The sequence below is a fragment of the Epithele typhae genome (assembly GCF_022376455.1).
Source record: "Epithele typhae strain CBS 203.58 chromosome Unknown BXZ73scaffold_1, whole genome shotgun sequence".
Taxonomy (NCBI): Eukaryota; Fungi; Basidiomycota; class Agaricomycetes; order Polyporales; family Epitheliaceae; genus Epithele; species Epithele typhae.
Genome location: NW_025954192.1, coordinates 451,197 through 470,825, shown reverse-complemented (window position 1 = coordinate 470,825; position 19,629 = coordinate 451,197). Strand labels below are relative to the sequence as shown.

The following is a 19,629-nucleotide window of genomic DNA, read 5'->3' as shown; positions in this document are numbered from 1 at the left end:
CACCTCCTCATCCTCCACGCCCTCACCCTGCCCTCTGCCCGCGGCGCCGACGACTCTCTTATCGTCGCATCTTGGCACGCTCACTGAAGTAGCCATCTTCCAAACACACAGACGCACGTCACGCACTGGCCAGCGCTGCCTCGCCGTTCACGGTTCTACGCAGCAATCGGTGCCTTTCAACAACCGTCATCGGCGTCCTAGGCTTTACCCCGACCATGGAGAACCCTCCGTATGTCACCTATCAACCCTACAAGGTGCGTTGTACGTACGTCTCTCAATGCATGGTCTGACACCGAGCAACAGTCCAAAAGGCACAACCGCAACTCATCAATTCCCCAGTCCATAGTCAACGAGGCTCCACTGGCCGTGCAGTCGCGCCCCGTGTCGAATCTGATAAATGGCCAAATTTACAGCGAGACAGCGATATCCTTGGCCTCTGATGGTCCTCTCGATGCAGAGAAGCGATCTATAGCTGTGGCTAATGGACGAGCTGTGATGCAACGTCCAGTCTCCATGATCGACTCCCTGCCCCATCTCCGACAAGAGCAGGCGCAGAATCTGCTCATTGCCGAGGCACCCGTGGCCAAGCCCCCGCCTGCCGCCGAGTCTGTTTCATCTCCCGCTGGTCTTCAAAGCAGTTCCTCCCCTACCCCCACTCCTCCACACTCGCCTCTTGTGACTTCTCCACCGACTATGGTTGCAGCGCTACCTTCCACGCCGTCGTCCTCCACGAACTCACCCAAAGCCAATGGAAAATCTATCGCTTTGTCTGTGTCTCCGGTCGCTGGGCCGTCATCTGTACCGTGTGCCGCCCCCGCATCTCCGCGTAGAACCTCCACATTTCGCCGTGTGCCCCTGCGGTTACCCGCTACTCGTTCGGCGCACCCATCCTCCCCTTTGCGACCCGCAAGCATGATTATCACAGGTTCCTCTTCGCTCTCACCACGGACAACGGAGAGAACTCTGGGAGAGCCGAGGAGTGGTATGTCTTCCGCTGTCTCGTCGCCTTCCATACCTGCACAAGATCGTGCATTGCCCTCCATCCCATCGCTCGACCTTCACACTCAACCATCACTGTCCCTCAACCCAATGCATGCGCCGAGCCGGCTCCCGTAGCTCCCGTGGCCGTCGCTGCGGTTCCTACGCGCTCGTCATCTCTGATGACTTCTCCGGCGAGCGAAATCATGCCAACATCACAGCCGACCTCAGTGTCCCCTTCACCCGCCATTACCCCCTCCACGTCCACCTCATCTGCTCTGCCGGTCGCGGGTCGTGCCCCGGCACGCTCTGCCGCCCCGTACCGACCCGGATTCCAGCCCAAGGGTGTGTACCGGCCACGCACAGATGAATTCGTCGAGGCCCGCAACAGAAGTCGGGACGTGGGCCGCATCGAACACACCCGACTCGAGCGAAGGCTCGAGAAGCTCATCAACCTGCATTTTCCGCAGCCCGGCCACAAGGAGGAGGTGTCGGCGGACCACCGGACGACGCAGCGGAACCGGCGCGCCTCGTCTATCTGGGACCTCGACCTCTCGGATCTCCGGACCAAGAGCGCGGGCGACTTATGGCGCGAGGTCGTGCAGTCCCAGGGTGCGCAGAACAGCAAGAACGACATCAGAGGTGTGTTCTCCACATTCTATTTTGTGACTCCCCCGTGAGACCGCGTTTGTGCAGCCGCCGAACAGAAGATTACACCATGGGAGGAAGATTCTGTTGTTTCGCAGTGTCCCCTCTGCTCGTGGGTGCTTTCATTATGTCCACCGGCAAACCTTAGCTTATAATAGTGCAGGTCCACGTTCCATCCCCTGACGAATCGGAAACACCACTGCCGACTATGCGGACGCATCATCTGCTCGCTGCCCGTCAAATTCCCGCAACGCCCACAGACGTGCTCGCTTCTCTTCGTCGTGGACCAGAAGACCGGTCGAATAGAAGAAGTAGGAGAAGGTGTAGACTATGGTGTTCGCAGGCGCACCGTTTCCACGACCGGCAAGAACCCACGGAACGCGAAGCCCACCGAGGTGCTGAATGACGACGAGAAATTCCTGAAGGGTGTGCGAATATGCCACGACTGTCGGCCTGTATTGCTGTGAGTGGTTTAACTCCAGTCAGAATGCTGACAGAGACCATATGGCGATGCGGTTTGCAGCAGCAGCAGTACCGGCATGAGATGGCCTCAGTTCCCTTGTTCGCGAGGCTATACGAGGTGCGCGGCCGGTCGCCCCAAACAGGAGTCACGCGTACTAATCGACGAGCTCCAGACGTTCATCAGCCTGGAGAAGGAAATTGAAGAGGAGCTGCCCATCTTCCAGGAAGTTGTAGTCAACCTCAGGTGGGTTCTATCTGTTTTGTTACTGGTTCAGCGATTCATCGTGCTATGTCAAACAGTAAGCAGGAACGACCAACGCCGGAGGCAATTGCTGCTCGGAAACGCCTCCTAGAGGCCTTTGAGCAGTACGACGCGCTCGCCAAACGAATGCGCAAGCTTCCTTGCGTTCCAGGGAGCTCTCAAGACCGCATACACGGTGCGATTCTCGTTCGCGCAAGCAATTTCCTCCAGAAGAACATGTTCCCGCTCCAGGCACGTCCCCTTCGTCGGCTCATACACCGATTTCATCTTACCGTCCTCTGCTCTCCAGTCCCTCCCGAATCCCAAGAAAGCACCGTCCGGCTCCAACCCAGCCAACGACGCGCCCCCGCCGGACGAGCAGATCATCGACCCGGACTCCGAAGTCGCGCGTGTATTGCAGCCGCTGCTCGAACAGGAGGCCCTGCTCGAGACGTTCGTCGAGGAGGCCAAGGCGCATCGCAAGTTCGAGGACGTCAAGACGCTCAAGCGCAGCCTCCGCGAGATCCGCGACGAGATCGAACGCATCCTTCAGAACGCAGAGGAGCGCGCTGCACCCCCCGCGCCCGCACAGAGACATCGACGGACGTCGACTCGGACTTCGAACGCCTGAGGGTTTCCGGGACGGCAGTCGCGTTGCGGCCGGTCGAATGTATGTTTTTGTCTCTGTTTGCGCTTTTTAAATCGGATTTGGAACTTCGTTGTCAATGGCTTGTGCGCCAAAAACTGAGCCAAAGTATTGAGGGCACCGAGAATCTGCTCAGCAGCCGTCAAGAGCCTGGGGCCTGAGCTGAGCTCCAAATGTTTCGCTTGGTAGGAAGACTTCCGGAGTATTAGAATCATTAGACCTATGTATACGTACACAACACGCATGCAGATGCAACAACGGAGAGTAGTGCAAAACGAACCACAATAAGCGAGGATAAGTTATGTCGACCGAGCGACCGAAATGGGAGTTCCACATCCAGATGTATCTCCGAAGATGCCTCGAAACCCGCAGGGACAGTCTCCTCGGTAGCGTTCCCCATCTGCTACCTGCTGCTCCACGAGATCCAGGCGGACCAAGCCCCTGAGAAAGGTAACCAGCCGTCGCCGAGACCACTCCAATGTCACTGCCGTAAACCGTCCGCGTTGCTCTGGTGCAACACGCCCCAGGCGGGACAAGCTAGCCCCGCAGATGCCTCAACTCAATGGCATGGTTCCTTAAACCTTCATCCCGACAGCGTTGGCGCTCCGGGCGCGTGAGAGGTTGGAGCCGAGGCGCGATTCGTCGAGGAAGGAGGGCGAGGACATGGGCATAGGCGTTAGCGGTGGCTGCGGCGTGAGGCCTCCGTTCATGAAGCCGACCATGGGCGAGTGTGAGCGGAGGCCGGGCGTCGGCGCGGGGGAGAACGAGGACACGTGCAGGAGCATGACGAACTCCTGCGTCGCGTTCGTGAGCCGGACCATCTTCGTGCGGAGCGTCGAGGAGAGCGGCGGCGGTGTCGGTGTACTCGCGCTGGTCGCGCCGTTCGCAATGGAGGCGGCGGGCGTCGCGCTGGGGACAGTGCCGCGCGTCTTCAGGGCGCGAGACAGCTGGATGACAGTCTGAGGGGACAGGAATAGGTCAGCGTCGAGGTACGAGAGGTGGGGAGCGTTGGCCGTCGGTGGGCGGAAATAATCGCATGACGCGCCCCGCAGGTCGGAGCGCAGATGTGCCGAGCGCACTAGGCGAGGCACGAGGCGATGCAAGCACAAATGGGCAGGTACCCACCTTCACGAATAAATGCGCGTCGTCGTGCAACGCCTTCCCATCCGCCACTTGCGAGAAACCCCCTTCCTGAACGGCAGCGATACTTCTCCGCAGACGCTCCGTCACGGCCTTTGCTCGCGCGAGCATATCGCGGAAGTCGTCGTCTGCATCTGAAGCCTCCACGTCGAGAACCTCGTCCATCATATCCCATATCTCTGGTGCTGCTTCTACCGCGGCCTTCATTGCACCGATAAGATCCTTGTCGACAAGCGTGCTCGTACCCGAGACGGATAGACCACTGAGTTGCGGAGAAGAGGTAGAGTTGCTGAGAAGGGACGTTTGAGAACCGTGTCGTGAGTGACCCCCGAGTTGAATCTCCTGTGACTGCTGCTGGCCCGGAAGGACTAGTCGACGCATGGTCCGGACAGAAGGCGTGGGAGTGGTTTGTTGGAAGGCGCCATTCGAGCTGAATCCTGAAGGGAGTGACGGGGGAGGGTCAATGTAGGACGGGAGCAGCTTGCCAATCTCGACGTCTTTGGAACTGAAAGAGCCCGCATGTCGTCGACTGATGTGGATCTTGCCCAAGTCCAAGGAGCGCTGGGTGTTGGTGCGGAGGTGAAAACGTTGTGGAGTTTCTGGTTGACCGGGAAGGAACGGCGATGAGGTGGCAGGGGGTGCAGAAGACGGTGTTCGTGGCTTGTCTCCAGTGACAATGCCGTTCGTCCGTGGTTTCCCGCCGTATGATTTGGAGGGAGGTGGACGCTGGTCGGAGAGATATGGGCGTATCGCGTCGACGTGCGTCGACATCGATTGCCACGCGGCTGCGATCTCTGACATCGCCCCATAAAGTACAAGCAGCATCTGTCGTGTGTAACGTTCATCGTCGTGTTTCGCCAGAACCTTGAGCTGTAGTGAGAGCATTCCGGCAGCTTTACCAAATATTGTGACGTTGTCTCGACAACATTCTATCACCATGCGACAAATGGGTGGGCTTGGTAGCGCACGTCTGCTAACTGCATCAAAGCGGTCGAGCGTGTGGATGAGTTGTGACATATAATGCGCGGCCGGACCCAAGACCTTCTGTAGCACCGCTGACAGGCGTTCATCGATGGCGTAGACGGTGTAGTGCTGCAGAGACTGGTAGATTTGAGAGAGAGCGAAAAGAATGCCTCGAACAGCGTCAACAACTGCCAGCAGGGAGTCTGGAATGGCCTTCGAGAGGGTGGCGGCCGAGAGGGTGGATAATCTTCGGAAATATGAGTTGCGTTCAGTGTCCATGGAGGGAGCTACTTGGTTGATAGAGATTGGTGATGCATGCACCGGTTCGTCCGTAATGGAGTTGTGAGGTAGATGATGGTGGAAACTATGACACGTGAGGACAAGGACATGCGTTGTTTTAGGAGGTCGCTCACATGGGGAAATGATCAGTGCCATGAGTGGCAGCGCGTGGAATACCGCTGAGGCCATGCAAACGGGTAGGTCTAAGATCAGTCATGCTTTTCTTGACAGCAGGATTACTCCTTAGCAGGACTTTAGTAGACCCATTGCCATTTACCGAGGCGTTCGATGAGGCGTAGCGCGCATGCCCCGCATGTACACCGTTGGAATACGGAGGGTCGTCGATAGGAGAAGTCACGGCTTCTGGGGATCTAGGAGAAGGTGTGGCACTTTTCGCCGATGACAAATGGGAGAAGAAGTGGTCGAGATGCAGACGGGGAGCTTCGTCGACGGGACCACGAGGCGGACCAGGGGAGCGAGATCGTGTATGCAAAAACGAGGAGGCTTCGGAGTCCATGGACACAGAGCGAGAATGCAAGATTGACTCGGCATGAAGGGATGGTGTTCGGTCTCCGCGCAGTGGGTCCAAACTGGAGGTGTCAATGAGTGGTACTCCAAGCGGGTCGGGGTGGCTTGTGCACTCACAACAATGACGACTCGTTGCTGATCTCACTGGTCATTGAGTCATCACTGAGCTTCCGTTCTCCAGGCTCCGACGCGTGTTCCTCTAGCCATGACTGTAGATGGTGTATCCAGTCTGCCATAGCTTGAGGGTCGCTAGGATTTCTTTTGAATTCCAGGATTGATTGATTCGGCCATTGCAATGGGTTCTGGTCCACCTTCAGCAGAGTCAACTGCTTAAACTTGGATAGGTATGGCGGAAGTCTCTGGAGTTTGTTTCGTGTGAGGGAGAACACCTGTGTGACTTTACATGAGATCATGCGGAATGAGGCGTGGTGTAGACGATCAAATCCAAGACACAAGATGCCGAACATCGAACTCGGAGTTTAGAGAGACATACACCGATGCGTCAAACTAAACCCTATTGAGGTTGAGCGGGGATTCGCGCCCTCGACCGCGCAGCTGACCATTTGGGTAATGGAAAGGAGGGTATTTGACCCGACCGACGAGGTGGTAGAATATGTAATGGGAGCAAGACTAGAGATATTCACGTACACGCAAGTTAACCAACGAGCCGGGCTGGGAGGGTAGACTCTTGAGTTTGTTCCGGCTAATGTCCAGGATCTCGAGCGATGGCAGCACAGTGAGCTAACGACATAATCAGTAACAACAGGAGATAATTGAAGATAATACGCACAACGTCGGGGAAGATCGAAAAATTGTTGTTCTTCAGTACCAGATAACGCAGGCGTGAGAGTAAAGAAAAGGCCATGGGCAGGGCCGTAAGTCTATTATGTGCGAGCGCGATTCTATAAACATAGATGAGGCGTCCTGTACAGGACATAGAGTTATAGAAGACGTACCGCACTACAGGGCTGTCCATGAGGTCATCTCCATCCTCATCCGTGCCTACTGAAGCGAGTTCCTCTACTCCCGACTCTCCGACGTCGGTAAGCCCTTTGTAGGCAAGGTCCAATGTTGCGCCTCCATCGGGTGATTTTGAAAGAGCCTCAGTGATGTGATCCCTGGTCAGCGACAAAGACGGAAGCGGAGACGATGAGGGAGTTCTCGAGGCCGTGGAGGATTTACGTAGAGAGCGTGCGCCATCAGAACCAGACATTCAGCGAAAACAAGCAGCCGGCGAGAAAGAGAGAGTGCCCGTGAAAGAAGACCGGCGCGGGGAGAGGTCGGAGGAAGAGGGTAGAGCTGGAGACGAACGGGGGCCACTGGAGCCTGTGCAGGACGCGGTCCCTGGACAACTCGAAACGGCTCCTGGACAAGGCTGCCGACCAGCCGGCCTGGGCATCGTTTCAACAGTCACCGTCACACTGGCCTCGTGACACGTGACATTCGCGTTCCCGGGTGCCCGGCCCGCCTGGCGATGAGTCTTTTCTTGAAGCAGTTCTGCTCCCACTCCGGCCCATTCACCTCCTCTGTTCCCTCTCCAATGTCAGTGTCTACGGCTTTTGCAGGCGGATGGGAAAAGCTGCCCACGCCTCTCACACCATGGATGTGCGTCCTCTTGTCACGAACACAATAGGGTGAACTTGACCTTGATTCAGTCTAGATGTCATCAGCTCCATGGGACACACTCAGATGACCCCAGTTCAAGCGTCAACAATTCCGCTCTTCATGCGACACAAAGATGTCGTCGTAGAAGCCGTCACCGGTTCTGGGAAAACTCTCGCATTCGTTGTCCCAATCCTGGAGAAACTCGTGCGGAGAGAGCGAAGGTTGGCGAAAACCGAGATTGGTGCACTGGTAATCAGCCCGACGAGGTGTGTGATATGGTTGCGGTAAAACTTTTTTGTATCTCAACCACATGTAGGGAGCTGGCTACACAAATCCATTCAATCTTCTCCCTCTTCCTGTCCTCCCAGCCCACCTCCCGCCAATCACTCTCCCCAGACGAACCCTCGGGTTCGAACGTCCAGCTCGATTCCGAACCTACGTATCCTCCTCCTCTGCTTGTCATGTCTTCAGATTCGGCCCCGGTACAAGATCTACAGCGCTTTTTGTCAACCGGTGCGGACATTGTCATTGGCACTCCGGGACGCATCGAGGAGCTTCTTCTCGGCAAGGGCAGCAATATCGTAAGCGTTAAAGAACTGGAAATTCTGGTTCTGGACGAGGCAGACAGGTGAGAACAGCCACTCCACGAGTACGACTGGTCAGTGCTGCATATACCGTTCTAAATTTCGTGACCCAGACTGCTTGACCTCGGATTCCAAGCTGTCTTGACACGCATACTGTCACATTTGCCGAAGCAACGGAGAACGGGACTTTTCAGTGCCACTATGACAGATGCTGACGCTATGTCTGAGTTGGTCCGTGTTGGTCTACGGAATCCCGCAAGGATCGTGGTCAAGGTTCAGTCCAAAAAAACGAAGGGTATGAACGCATCTGTGCAGGGTGAGAAGGAAGTTGTGGAAGAACGGCGAATACCTGCGAAGTATGTTGTTCCGCAATCCTTTCAAACACCATAATCGCTAACCAACCCTAGTCTTCAGAATTTCTACATGTCCTGCCGAGCATCCGAAAAGATGCTGCAACTAGTGAGGATCATCCGTCACGAAGTGAACCAGCAACAGTCGTCTCGTTTCATCGTTTACTTCGCGACATGTGCATGTGTGGATTATTTCTACAGAGTATGTCGGCTTATGTCCAGTCAAATACCCAGAAGCTGACTTTTCTTACCGACTTCAGGTACTATCACCGCTTATGCCGCCAGGAACCGACCTGTTCTCTCTCCATGGTCATCTACCACCCAGCGCTCGAACGAAGACTCTGTCCAACTTCACGAATTCCGTCGCTCTTCCTACATCTCCATCAATACTACTTGCGACCGACGTCGCTGCGCGAGGTCTCGACCTTCCTGACGTCGACGTTGTCATACAGTTTGATGCCCCAACTGACACCAAGTCGTTCTCCCATCGATGTGGACGTACCGCCCGCGCTGGCCGTAAAGGCCGAGCCTGGGTGCTTCTTGTAGGTCGCGAAGCCGACTATGTCGAGTTCATGGCTGTTCGCAAGATCCCTCTCAAACAGAAACATCGCTTCTCGCACGACGGCTCTGTCGTTGACCAGAGCGACGAGGACGAGGACGACCCCGAAGTGCAGTCTGTCGTGACTATAATCAGGCAGAAATTACTCGCAGACAGAGCATTGCATGACAAGGTACGTGCACAAGCGTTACCGGCATCGTGTTGGTCTGAATCACCATATCCAGGCCGCTAAAGCGTTCGTGTCATTTGCTCGTGCCTATTCAAAGCACGAAGCATCCTACATCTTCCGACTCAAGGACCTTGATCTCGTCGGCCTTGCGAAAAGTTTCGGACTTTTGCGGCTGCCTCGCATGCCAGAGCTGAAGGAGGTCTCGACTGATGGTTGGGCAGATGCTGACCTCAATGTGAGACCTTCCGCTTTCCATGCACGAGTCTGCTACTGACGTTCCTCGTAGTGGGAGTCTTACATGTATGCGGACAAGGCACAGGAAGCCAAGCGGCTCGCAGAAGCGGCTTCAAAGCCCACACGCAGTGTCGAGGAGATTGAACGTCGCAGAGCGGCCCGGGTAGAAAAGCGAAAGGCAAACACAGCTTGGAGCAGCCAAAGCCGAAGGCAGGAGGAACGTGAGAAACGTCGAGACAAGAAGGACCGAAAGAAGAGGTGGCAGAAAACACAGACATCACCGGGGAGTGAATCTGCGGAAGTGAAGCGGGGGGAAGGTGTCCCACCCAGCGGCAGTGATGAAGGTGATGACTGGGAGGACCTTGCACGAGAGGAGCGTGCAGCAAAGAGGGTGAAGCAGGGACATTTGAGTCAGACGGAGTTTGACGCAGAGTTCGCAGACTTGTGAATGTTACATACGTATGTCCCATGGCAACGACCTGTCGAAAGCGTCTTCATACACATGTAGGGATCGGGGCGTTGGATCTACCAGGCTGAGACAGAACGCGGGTATTATAGGCGAGTCCGCGCAGGTCCGCGCCCGCACCACTAGCACACTCGCCCCCAAATCGAGATTTGTGCGACGTCGGCGCGCTGCGTCTCTGGAGATCTAACCCGCCACCGCTCACTAGCCATGGATGATAGCTAGAACAAAGCAAATGTTGGACGGCTGCGCGTTGGGCTCAGACGGACAAGTGCTCGTCAACCTGACACTCAAAGTTCCATGCGGAGGCCAGTCACTGCGTTTGAGCAGCTCGTAATCGATTCCGTACTATAGGAAAGGTCGATAGTCAGACGACAGAAACGATACTCACGGCACAGATGTACAGAGTGTGACACCGGGTAGAAGGTACCGAGGATAAGCATGAAAGGGAGACCTCGCCACCGACACCAGAGGCCTTGCGCGACGTCTCGTCGGCCCGCACGCGAATGAATCCTGGTCTCGGGGTAGCTGTTGGGAAAAGTGTGGGCGAGTGTCGTACGGATCTGGAGGCTGCAGTGCGGGTGGCGACACGCGTGGGGAATCGGAATCCTTCGTATGCGGAAGGTCTGCCTAGGGAAGACTACTGAATCTGGAACGCCTGTGGCCATACTCCTCTTGTACTCTGCCCATCTCATCTCCGCGTTTGCTCAACTTCCAATCCGAGACCCTCATGCGGCAATACCCACCCAAGCAGCGCAGGTGTTGGGTATGTTGCATGTTCTTTGAAGCACTTCATAGCCGTACCCTTAACACAATCACGCATGCTGCCAACCGGTACATACGCTTGCCCTGACAGTATTTTGACCACCACACTGGCGAGATTCTTCGCGACAACGCCTGGCACGTCAATGCCGCCTCCACTTGCAACTACGCACACCCCGAGGATCCAGAATGGCGCACTGCATCCTTCGCTGCGAAGTGGTTTGGGAAAGCCGACAAGCAGCGCAGATCCCCTCCGCCCCGCCGCCATGCACCCGACGCCTTGCTTCCGCTCGATTTACCGAGTGGCAGCAGGCGATTGCCGCTCGGCGAACGTCTCTCCTCCGCGGTCTCCTCCCCCTCCACCCTCCACCCTCCAACCCCCCGCGGCTCCGACGACCACATGGGCTCCCACCGCCCGCGTCACTCGCGTGCCGACTCCCCAACGTCGTCTATCGCGTCCTCTTCCCACCTGGCGCGGAAGACGTCCTATTCGAGCCTAGCCACCGACCGCCGCAGAGAAGACGAAGACCGCGACAGACGCCATCGCGACAGCTCGCGCAGGCGAGACCATGACCATGACTACCGACGAGAGCACGACAGGGACCGAGATGGGAGGTATAGCGATCGGCCAACGGAGGAGCGAAGTCGGGGGGACAGGGACAGGTCTCGAGGCCGTGACCGGAGCCAGTCGAAGCATGCACAACGACCGTCATCTGCGTCCAAACCAGACTCGCACGCGCCGAGCCTTATCCCAGCGCCGCGGAAAGAGCTTACGGAGCAGGAGAGGAAGAACATATGGATGGAACGGGTCAAGTGCGTATGCTTGTATTCACTCTGCCGCGCCACTCCTCATACGAGTGCAATTCCTCCGCCAGAAACATGACCGAGATCGTCCAGCAACGAATTGAACAGATCCGTATCCGCGAGGACCTCAAGACGTACGAGCATCTGGCCACGACGGCCACAGTTGCTGCGATGTCGGACGGGGACAGGGCTGAGGTGAAGAAGCACATAGATGACATCAAGGCCAGAGAACGTAGCCAAGTTGCAGAGCTCAATCGCTTGCTCTCGAAGCTCATCCCGAAGGAGTACTTTCCCTTTGCGCAACCTCCGGAGAAACTTGACGAAGGGCCCTACCGCGACATGGTCACCTTGCTTGAGGCTTTACGTGCAGACATGCACAAGCTCCACGACACCGTCGACGCCCTGCAAGCAAGGTCGGACGCCCTCGCCCCCATCCTCAAGGAACTCCCGTCTTTGGAGAAAGCCTCTCCAGGGCCCGCAGGAGCGACCGCCGAGTCAAGTGCTCACCCCAAGAAACGGCGGCGGCTGTCTGTTGACGACCACGAGGGCGTCTCCGCCGCAGCCGTCCCCAATCCGAATATGCCTACCCAGGAGGACTTCGAGAGGCTCCAAGCTAGGTTCGAGCGACTGGAGATGAGGACGGAGACCTTCACCAACGAGCTTGTCCAGTATGACAACCTACTGCACGACCACGTCGAAGCTGCGCTCGACTACGAGCTGTATCGCATCGGTTATCACCCCAAAAATCTCAGAGGGACGAACGCCAAGCTCACTGAGCAGGTCGATGATCTCATGGAGTCCGTCGCTGCCCAGAAAGCGAGTGTGGAGGAGATCGTCTCGGGTCGCTCGTCACTGAAGGACGATGGAGAGAGGCAAGAGCAGGCGAATGAGCAACAGAGGGTGAAGAACGCAGAGCTTCGAGCCCAGCTCACGCAGGTACGCCTGTTCCTCCGCCGCCGTGCTTTCGGTCACTGAAATTCTGCCGCAGGAGTTGGAACGTGGGAATAAAATACGCGACAAAATTCAAGAGCAGGAGGACCACATTGCAGCCCTCAAACGGGCCGTGCAGGAGTTTCTCACTGCAGCGCCATCGCGCCCTCCACCGCAGCTGGGCGGCCTGTCGCTCGAGGAAGTCACGGCGCTTCTTAAGCCGAAGTTACTCGAAGCAGCGCACGCAGAAATTATTCCTCTGCTCTCTAACACCCATGAAGAGGTTGAAAAGATGCTGGCCGACCAGACGAACCAAGTCAACAACTCGGTTAACACAAATCTCTCCCCCACCGTTCGGTCGGTGGAAGCACTCTGGGCCTGGTTGAACTCAACGCGCTCTGCTTCGTCCCACGTGGCGGCAGGAACTGCACACCCACACCAGGCTTCATCATCTCATTCGCGACGACCATCACAGTCGGCTGAGCGAATTGCAGCGAGCTCGAGTGCATAACTTGTACCAATCCTGTAATTCCATCGTCTGTATGTGCGCATGTATATGTAGCATTCTTTGATTGCTTTTTGTCGAGTTTGGCGAAAGGCGAAGGTATTTCGATGCTACAGTTAACTATTAGTATATCAAATGGGAGTTCGTCAACCAAAATGATCTGGTCCCCCCGAGGATCGAACTCGGAACCCTTGCATGACAAGGTAGTGATATCCCTATAAGTACAAAGCTCTAACCAGTTGAGCTAAGGGACCATGCAGTGGGGACTGCTAAAGGTATATAAGTACGCACAAACTACCATGCTTCGCTGCCGACTCGACTCATCAGTAAACGCTATGTCATTTCGTTCCTCGCCTTTCCACCGCAAGTATTAAAAGGCGAGTGGCCGAGCATAGTTCCATGAGCACCAGTAGGACTTTGGGAGAACGAGCCTGAGGTCATGATACGACGTACGGTTTGGACTTGCTTGCCTTCAGGCTTCAGTGTCAGCCCGTTTCTGCAAGAACGACGCCTGATAAACGAGGTCCGGAGGACTTTCTGATGGTTTGTATTCTGGATAACGATCCCTATCTCACACCTCCCGGCGACAAATGATAAACGTCTGATAGGTGATTCAACAAAGCTAACGAGTGCGTTCGCGTCTAGCAGTCCGGTTCAGCGAATACATGCATTACGTGAGTGGAATGTCTCGCGGACCAGCAGTGGTTCACTCCCTCTACTATGAATGCGCTGGTATATTCCTCCAGAGTTTGGCGTCTGCAATGTGCACTGTCCACAAAACAATCAGATCAGCCATGACCATAGATGCAGAAGTCGATTCGTCAGACCTTTGCCCTCGCATCACACGCCTGAGTCGGGATGAACCTCTTGCACCCCACCAGCAGTGACACGAAGGAAGCGCGTCCCGACCCGCTGGCCCTGCTCCGGCGAGTGCGTGACCCAGATGACGGCCTTCAATTTCGCCTCCGGGTCCCTCACGGCGGACACGAGGTGCTTCTCGATTGCCGTCGTAGACTCGCCGTCCAGCGCAGAGGTCGGCTCTGCGTCACGTCAAGTCGGTACCGCTGTCCGTAAAATGGCGCGAGCGTAGTACGCACCATCGAGCAGCAGCACCTCTGCGCTGCACGCGCCAACGGCGATGGCAAGGACCACGCGCTGCGCTTCGCCTCCGCTCAGGCTTGCCCACGGTCGGTCCCAGAGCTCGCGCGGGACGCCCCATGTGTCTGCAAGGTCTAGTGCAGCCGTGGGGCAAACTGCGTGCTGGGCGGCGAAGGAGGAGACGGCGGTGAGGAAGTCGCGGGGCGAGCCCGAAAGAAGAGAGGCGCGCTGGGGGACGTACGCGACCTGCGTACGGAAGTACGGGACGCCTGGAAAAAGGTCAGCGTGCGGGAGTCTCCAGGTGGTATGGCGAGCATACCGTACGATTGGGGGGTCCTAAAGGCAAGACCGCCTATGTGTCAGCGTTTGCTTGCCGTGATGGCCCATGGGTGACATGAAAGACGCACTGGCCGCGATACAAGACCTCGCCTTCGTACACATTCAAGTGAGAGATACATTTTAACAATGTGGATTTCCTGGCGAGAACGTGGACTTCAGAATGCACCGAGAGCAACTACTTGGCTGCACCCACCCACACCCGCTCTTGCCCTGTAGGATGAGAACTTCACCTTCGTTCAGAGTAAGGTGTACATTGGTGAAGGTAGGTTGCCCCTTTGTTTTGCACCAAGCAACGTCCTTCAACTGAAGCAGCGGCAACTCAGGCATTGCGGATCTGGATGGTTGCAGTAGAGCAAGCCATCACAGTGGATTGGATTACGGTGGACACTGGCGTATTTGCAACCTGGCCGCGTTGACCGGCGGTTGGAGAATCCGATGACGTAACCATTCGATCAAGACTGCGCATCCTCCCAGATGTCAAGGACTGCACACTCAAACGTTCACCACCAGTTGCGCGAAAGGAGCGGTATGAAAAGAGGGAAGCCGTAAAATTATGCGATGCCCAGTCCATCCATTGAGAGCGCGTTAAGGAGCAATAAGCGACTTGCAGTATTATCAGAGCATGAGGAGGGGTAGGGATGCAACACGGCACCTAATAGTCTAAGCTACTAATGTACTTGAAAAATGATCATCTCAAGGCTGAGGCATGCCAGGCATGGGCATCTGCCCCGGCGACACCATCCCCATCTCCTCCGGCGTCATGCTCGCGCTCTCGATCATCACACCCACGCCCACCTTCGCTGCGTTCTGTAGAAGCATTCGCGTCAGCAAGAGACTGAAGAGAGAGAAGACAGAACACGGACCTTGAAGTGGTCGATCTCGCCAGAAACAAGGAAGGAGAAGGTAGGCGCAAAGCGCTGCTCAAGGTATGCCGACACCTTGCCAGTTGAGTCGAGCTGCGCGCGGAAAGAAGCCATGCGCAACTCGTAGCGTGCGCCAACGGTCGCGAGTGCGTCCCTACGGCCTTGTCCAGCGATGACCTGTAACTCCGCGGCGACGTCGACCTTCTCCGAGAGCTTCTGCCAGTACGAAGCCTGGATCATGCCTGCTCCCTGTAATTGCGCGGTCGCGATCCAGTCCCGGTTCGTACTTGTGTACTTGGCCATGTACGCGGTTGCAAGCTCGGCAGCAGCAGGGCTTGGCCGCTGGAGCATACCCTCGACTCCAAGCGCGAGATTTTTGGTGATGGACTGAAGGTACGAGCCCATATAGATTCCAGTGAGGTCAGCCGGTGACGGGTTGACTGCCTTCGCGTTCAGTGAGTAGTCGGCGCCCGAATAGTCGTGCTCGAGCTGCACGAAGCTCTGACCCGGTGTTGTTGACAGCTGTGGACGTGGCGGTCATTACGACGCCGTGACGTGGTTTGCCCGAGGACATCGACGCGTTTCTGGGCCAATAATCAACGGGAATTGAAAACGAACCTGAGCTTGAAGCTTGGACACGTTGTCCGCGCTCCATCCCTGGTTCAATCGCGCAGACAGGTTGCCATCATGGTCGATGTTGCCGTGCATGAACATCTGCGCGCCACGTAGAGGACATGTGAGCACACGCGTAACAAGATTAACGCGTGAACTGACCTTGTCATTCGCGAACAGGGCACCGAAGTGATATGACGGTGGCGCGGTCTGGGAGCCCAAGTTAAAGGAGTGCGTGACGTTGAAGTGAGGGTTCATCGACAAGCTCTTGGAAAGGTCGGCCCTTGCGCCATCGAAGGCGAGGTTGTTCAAGAGCGTGCCTGGGAGAGCGCGTTGAACGAGCGAATGGCTCTACAGGGGACGGCCAGCTCACCTTTGCACTCCTTGCCAACGTTCTCGGTGGTGCCAGGGTTGGGGAGATCAAGGGATCTCCGCCATGCTTGGAAGCGGTTGTACAGACCGAATGACCCCGAGGAAGAAGAAGAAGGACCCGGGGCGGGAGGGGGGGGCGGGGAGTCGACGGTGACGGGGCTGGGGGAAGACATGACCTGAGGACCACTGGGCGTCCACGCGAGTCTACCTCCAAAAAATCCGGCGCCGGCCCGACGACGCCCCCATTAGGCAGCCTCCCCGGCGGATCGCCGGCGGCCGTGACCTCGAGGCGAGACTTGCAATCGATCCCAGACGACACCAACTAGTGTGCTCACGGGGCTGGGTTCGTCACGCGGAGACACCAAGCTCGCGCTCGACATGCCTGGGACTTCCTGACTGCTCTCTCAAACCCCAGTTGGTCTCATCCCCGACAGAGCGGCAGATCGTCGACGTTTATCACTCCGCATGTCTACGCCGTGTATCGATGACCGGGTGTGTGACTCTGTGTTCAATTGGATCGATGTCTCCGCGCTGCGGCATAGGATCTGAAGGGGCCCTGACGACAAACGCTGAGCAGCAACGATCCAGCCAGCCTACGTCATACATGTGGCCGTCGATCATGAGAGTAGGAATATTTTACGTTAACACAGGCGTGCGCAGGGACTGTCATGCGCGGGATTTTAGAGCGCACAGGCATGCAGATTTCAGAATCCGTATATCCATAAGTCATGGGCCAGGAGGGCGACGCTTACAAAGACGAGTCATCGTGTGAGGTCGAAGAGACAGGACCACGGCAGATGAGTGGAGTGCACGCGGGAAAGTTCGCGAGCGACGATGGATCGACGGGGCCTCGTATGTTCCTGCGAGCGTTTTCCGGAAGACGCTTTTATTATTATTATTATTTTCAGACTATCCCAACACGACACAAAGGCGGTTTTTCCGGAAGACGCGGGGTGGATCTGCAGGGCGCCGGGGACGGTAAGTAGCGGCGGGCACGTGACATTGCAGGCGTGGAAAGCTCTGGAACAGGCAAGAAGGAAGAGAGAACATCCCCGAACTCGGTCGAACGTCCTCTCCGCGGGTTGTATATAAGCCATGGGCCCCTCTCCGCCACCCTCCAACGATTCGCATTACGACCACTTGTACTCTCTACTCCTCGTCTCTCTACCTCTTTCTTAATATCCCTCTCCGCAACCATGAGCAAGGCAGTTGGTATCGATCTGGGCACCACCTACTCGTAAGTTTTCATCAGATCTTATACGTCCTACCCCTCGTACTGATGCGGTTTTCTCCAGCTGCGTCGGTGTCTGGCAAAACGACCGCGTTGAGATCATCGCCAACGACCAGGGTAATCGCACTACACCCTCGTATGTCGCCTTCACCGACTCCGAGCGTCTCATCGGCGATGCCGCGAAAAACCAAGTCGCGATGAACCCCTACAACACCGTCTTCGACGCGAAGCGCCTTATCGGCCGCAAGTTCGCGGACGCCGAGGTCCAGGCCGACATGAAGCACTTCCCCTTCACTGTCTTTGACAAGGGCGGTAAGCCGTACATTCGTGTGTCCTACCGTGGCGAGGACAAGGAGTTTGTGAGTACAGAAACCTTCAAAGTTTTTCCTTCGGTTGCTGATTCGTTTGTGGCAGTCTCCCGAAGAAATCTCCTCCATGGTCCTCAACAAGATGAAGGAGACCGCTGAGTCCTACCTCGGCGGCACCGTCGCCAGCGCTGTGGTTACCGTCCCCGCCTACTTCAACGACTCTCAGCGCCAGGCGACGAAGGATGCCGGCACTATCTCGGGTCTCAACGTCCTCCGTATCATCAACGAGCCCACCGCTGCCGCCATCGCTTACGGTCTCGACAAAAAGACTCAGGGAGAGCGGAACGTCCTCATCTTCGATCTTGGAGGCGGAACCTTCGATGTCTCTCTCCTCACCATCGAGGAGGGCATCTTTGAGGTCAAGGCTACGGCTGGTGACACTCACCTTGGCGGTGAGGACTTCGACAACCGCCTTGTTACCCACTTCAGCCAGGAGTTCAAGCGCAAGCACAAGAAGGGTAAGTCGTCTGGTGTTGCTCATAGCTAGTGTCCGATCCTGACAGCCTTGTTCTTCAGATCTCTCCGGCAACCCCCGCGCCCTCCGTCGTCTCCGCACCGCATGCGAGCGTGCCAAGCGTACTCTCTCCTCCGCTGCGCAGACCACCATCGAGATCGACTCCCTCTTCGAGGGTATTGACTTCTACACTTCCCTCACTCGTGCTCGCTTCGAGGAGCTGTGCCAGGACCTGTTCCGCAGCACGCTCGAACCGGTTGAGAAGGTCCTCCGCGACGCGAAGATTGACAAGGCGCAGGTCCACGAGATCGTCCTTGTCGGTGGCTCCACTCGTATCCCCCGTATCGTCAAGCTCGTCTCCGACTTCTTCAACGGCAAGGAGCCCAACAAGTCGATCAACCCTGACGAGGCCGTTGCCTACGGTGCCGCTGTCCAGGCTGCCATTCTTACCGGTGACACCTCCGAGAAGACCCAGGACCTCCTCCTTCTCGACGTCGCCCCTCTCTCCCTCGGTATCGAGACCGCTGGTGGTGTCATGACGCCGCTCATCAAGCGCAACACCACCGTCCCGACGAAGAAGGCCGAGATCTTCTCTACCTACTCCGACAACCAGCCTGGTGTGCTCATTCAGGTCTTCGAGGGTGAGCGTGCGCGCACCAAGGACAACAACCTCCTTGGCAAGTTCGAGCTCTCCGGCATCCCCCCTGCACCACGTGGCGTTCCACAGATCGAGGTCACCTTCGACATGGACGCCAACGGTATCCTGAACGTCTCCGCCGCCGACAAGACGACCGGCAAGTCGAACCGCATCACCATCACGAACGACAAGGGTCGGCTGTCGAAGGAGGAGATCGAGCGCATGGTTTCGGAGGCTGAGAAGTACAAGGCCGAGGACGCCGCCGCGACAGAGCGCATCTCCGCAAAGAATGGTCTCGAGTCGTACTCGTACAACCTCCGCAACTCGCTCACCGACGACAAGCTCGCCGACAAGTTCGACGCGGCGGACAAGAAGAAGCTCGAAGATGCCGTCAACTCGACGATCGCCTGGCTCGACGGCGCGCAGGAGGCGAGCAAGGAGGAGTACGAGGAGCACCAGAAGGAGCTCGAGGCTGTCGCCAACCCCATCATGCAAAGGCTCTACGCCTCGGCTGGTGGTGCGCCCGGCGGTTTCCCTGGAGGTGCGCCTGGTGGCTTCCCTGGCGGCCCCGGCGGTGCTCCCACAGGCGGTGCGGAGGACGGCCCGTCGGTCGAGGAGGTCGACTAAGCGGTTTGCGCCTCCTTTCCTCGTCTCGGTTGAGTCTTGCTTGTTCACGACCATGTTACGATAGCGGACTGCAAAGTAAAAGTATCTGCATGTACATTAGTTGCATCTTTTAGAATCTTGCACGCATCTTCTCGTTTTCTCTCATCATTGCTTGTGTGCGCTCCGGAGTATTGGATAT

At 56.8% G+C, this 19,629-nt stretch overlaps 7 protein-coding genes and 1 non-coding gene across 8 annotated transcripts; 4 read left to right on the top strand and 4 right to left on the bottom strand.

Moving 5' to 3' along the window:
- Nucleotides 1–215: 215 nt before the first annotated feature.
- BXZ73DRAFT_86171 (FYVE-domain-containing protein) lies at nt 216–2,960 on the top strand (the record flags this gene model as incomplete). Its single annotated transcript, XM_048024103.1, has 10 exons — nt 216–254; nt 304–803; nt 831–1,027; nt 1,117–1,620; nt 1,675–1,738; nt 1,790–2,081; nt 2,150–2,206; nt 2,262–2,332; nt 2,389–2,581; nt 2,640–2,960. The coding sequence occupies 10 exons, from the start codon at nt 216–218 to the stop codon at nt 2,958–2,960; spliced, it is 2,238 nt and encodes a 745-aa protein (XP_047883662.1).
- A 590-nt stretch (nt 2,961–3,550) lies between these two features.
- Nucleotides 3,551–7,098, bottom strand: BXZ73DRAFT_37647 (RAM signaling pathway protein-domain-containing protein; the record flags this gene model as incomplete). The annotated part of the gene is made up of 7 exons (XM_048018055.1): nt 3,551–3,934; nt 4,101–5,442; nt 5,492–5,947; nt 6,006–6,274; nt 6,534–6,626; nt 6,676–6,787; nt 6,842–7,098. The coding sequence occupies 7 exons, from the start codon at nt 7,096–7,098 to the stop codon at nt 3,551–3,553; spliced, it is 2,913 nt and encodes a 970-aa protein (XP_047883661.1).
- A 327-nt stretch (nt 7,099–7,425) lies between these two features.
- BXZ73DRAFT_86169 (DEAD-domain-containing protein) lies at nt 7,426–9,834 on the top strand (the record flags this gene model as incomplete). The annotated part of the gene is made up of 8 exons (XM_048024102.1): nt 7,426–7,490; nt 7,541–7,756; nt 7,807–8,118; nt 8,188–8,430; nt 8,482–8,626; nt 8,685–9,155; nt 9,208–9,387; nt 9,439–9,834. 8 exons carry the CDS (start codon nt 7,426–7,428, stop codon nt 9,832–9,834), a joined length of 2,028 nt encoding a protein of 675 aa, XP_047883660.1.
- A 745-nt stretch (nt 9,835–10,579) lies between these two features.
- On the top strand, nt 10,580–12,828 carry BXZ73DRAFT_72825 (uncharacterized protein; the record flags this gene model as incomplete). Its single annotated transcript, XM_048021799.1, has 5 exons — nt 10,580–10,615; nt 10,706–11,424; nt 11,487–12,351; nt 12,404–12,702; nt 12,768–12,828. The coding sequence occupies 5 exons, from the start codon at nt 10,580–10,582 to the stop codon at nt 12,826–12,828; spliced, it is 1,980 nt and encodes a 659-aa protein (XP_047883659.1).
- A 183-nt stretch (nt 12,829–13,011) lies between these two features.
- On the bottom strand, nt 13,012–13,104 carry BXZ73DRAFT_t1. Its single transcript has one exon. It is a non-coding gene; the product is annotated as a tRNA-Ile (tRNA).
- A 586-nt stretch (nt 13,105–13,690) lies between these two features.
- BXZ73DRAFT_86168 (P-loop containing nucleoside triphosphate hydrolase protein) lies at nt 13,691–14,614 on the bottom strand (the record flags this gene model as incomplete). The annotated part of the gene is made up of 5 exons (XM_048024101.1): nt 13,691–13,890; nt 13,948–14,217; nt 14,268–14,284; nt 14,356–14,424; nt 14,481–14,614. 5 exons carry the CDS (start codon nt 14,612–14,614, stop codon nt 13,691–13,693), a joined length of 690 nt encoding a protein of 229 aa, XP_047883658.1.
- A 366-nt stretch (nt 14,615–14,980) lies between these two features.
- On the bottom strand, nt 14,981–16,307 carry BXZ73DRAFT_37696 (mitochondrial import receptor subunit tom40; the record flags this gene model as incomplete). Its single annotated transcript, XM_048018063.1, has 5 exons — nt 14,981–15,094; nt 15,151–15,672; nt 15,769–15,864; nt 15,925–16,082; nt 16,136–16,307. The coding sequence occupies 5 exons, from the start codon at nt 16,305–16,307 to the stop codon at nt 14,981–14,983; spliced, it is 1,062 nt and encodes a 353-aa protein (XP_047883657.1).
- Nucleotides 16,308–17,330: 1,023 nt separating this feature from the next.
- On the top strand, nt 17,331–19,451 carry BXZ73DRAFT_72823 (heat shock protein HSS1; the record flags this gene model as incomplete). The annotated part of the gene is made up of 4 exons (XM_048021798.1): nt 17,331–17,371; nt 17,430–17,724; nt 17,780–18,191; nt 18,250–19,451. 4 exons carry the CDS (start codon nt 17,331–17,333, stop codon nt 19,449–19,451), a joined length of 1,950 nt encoding a protein of 649 aa, XP_047883656.1.
- Nucleotides 19,452–19,629: the final 178 nt, after the last annotated feature.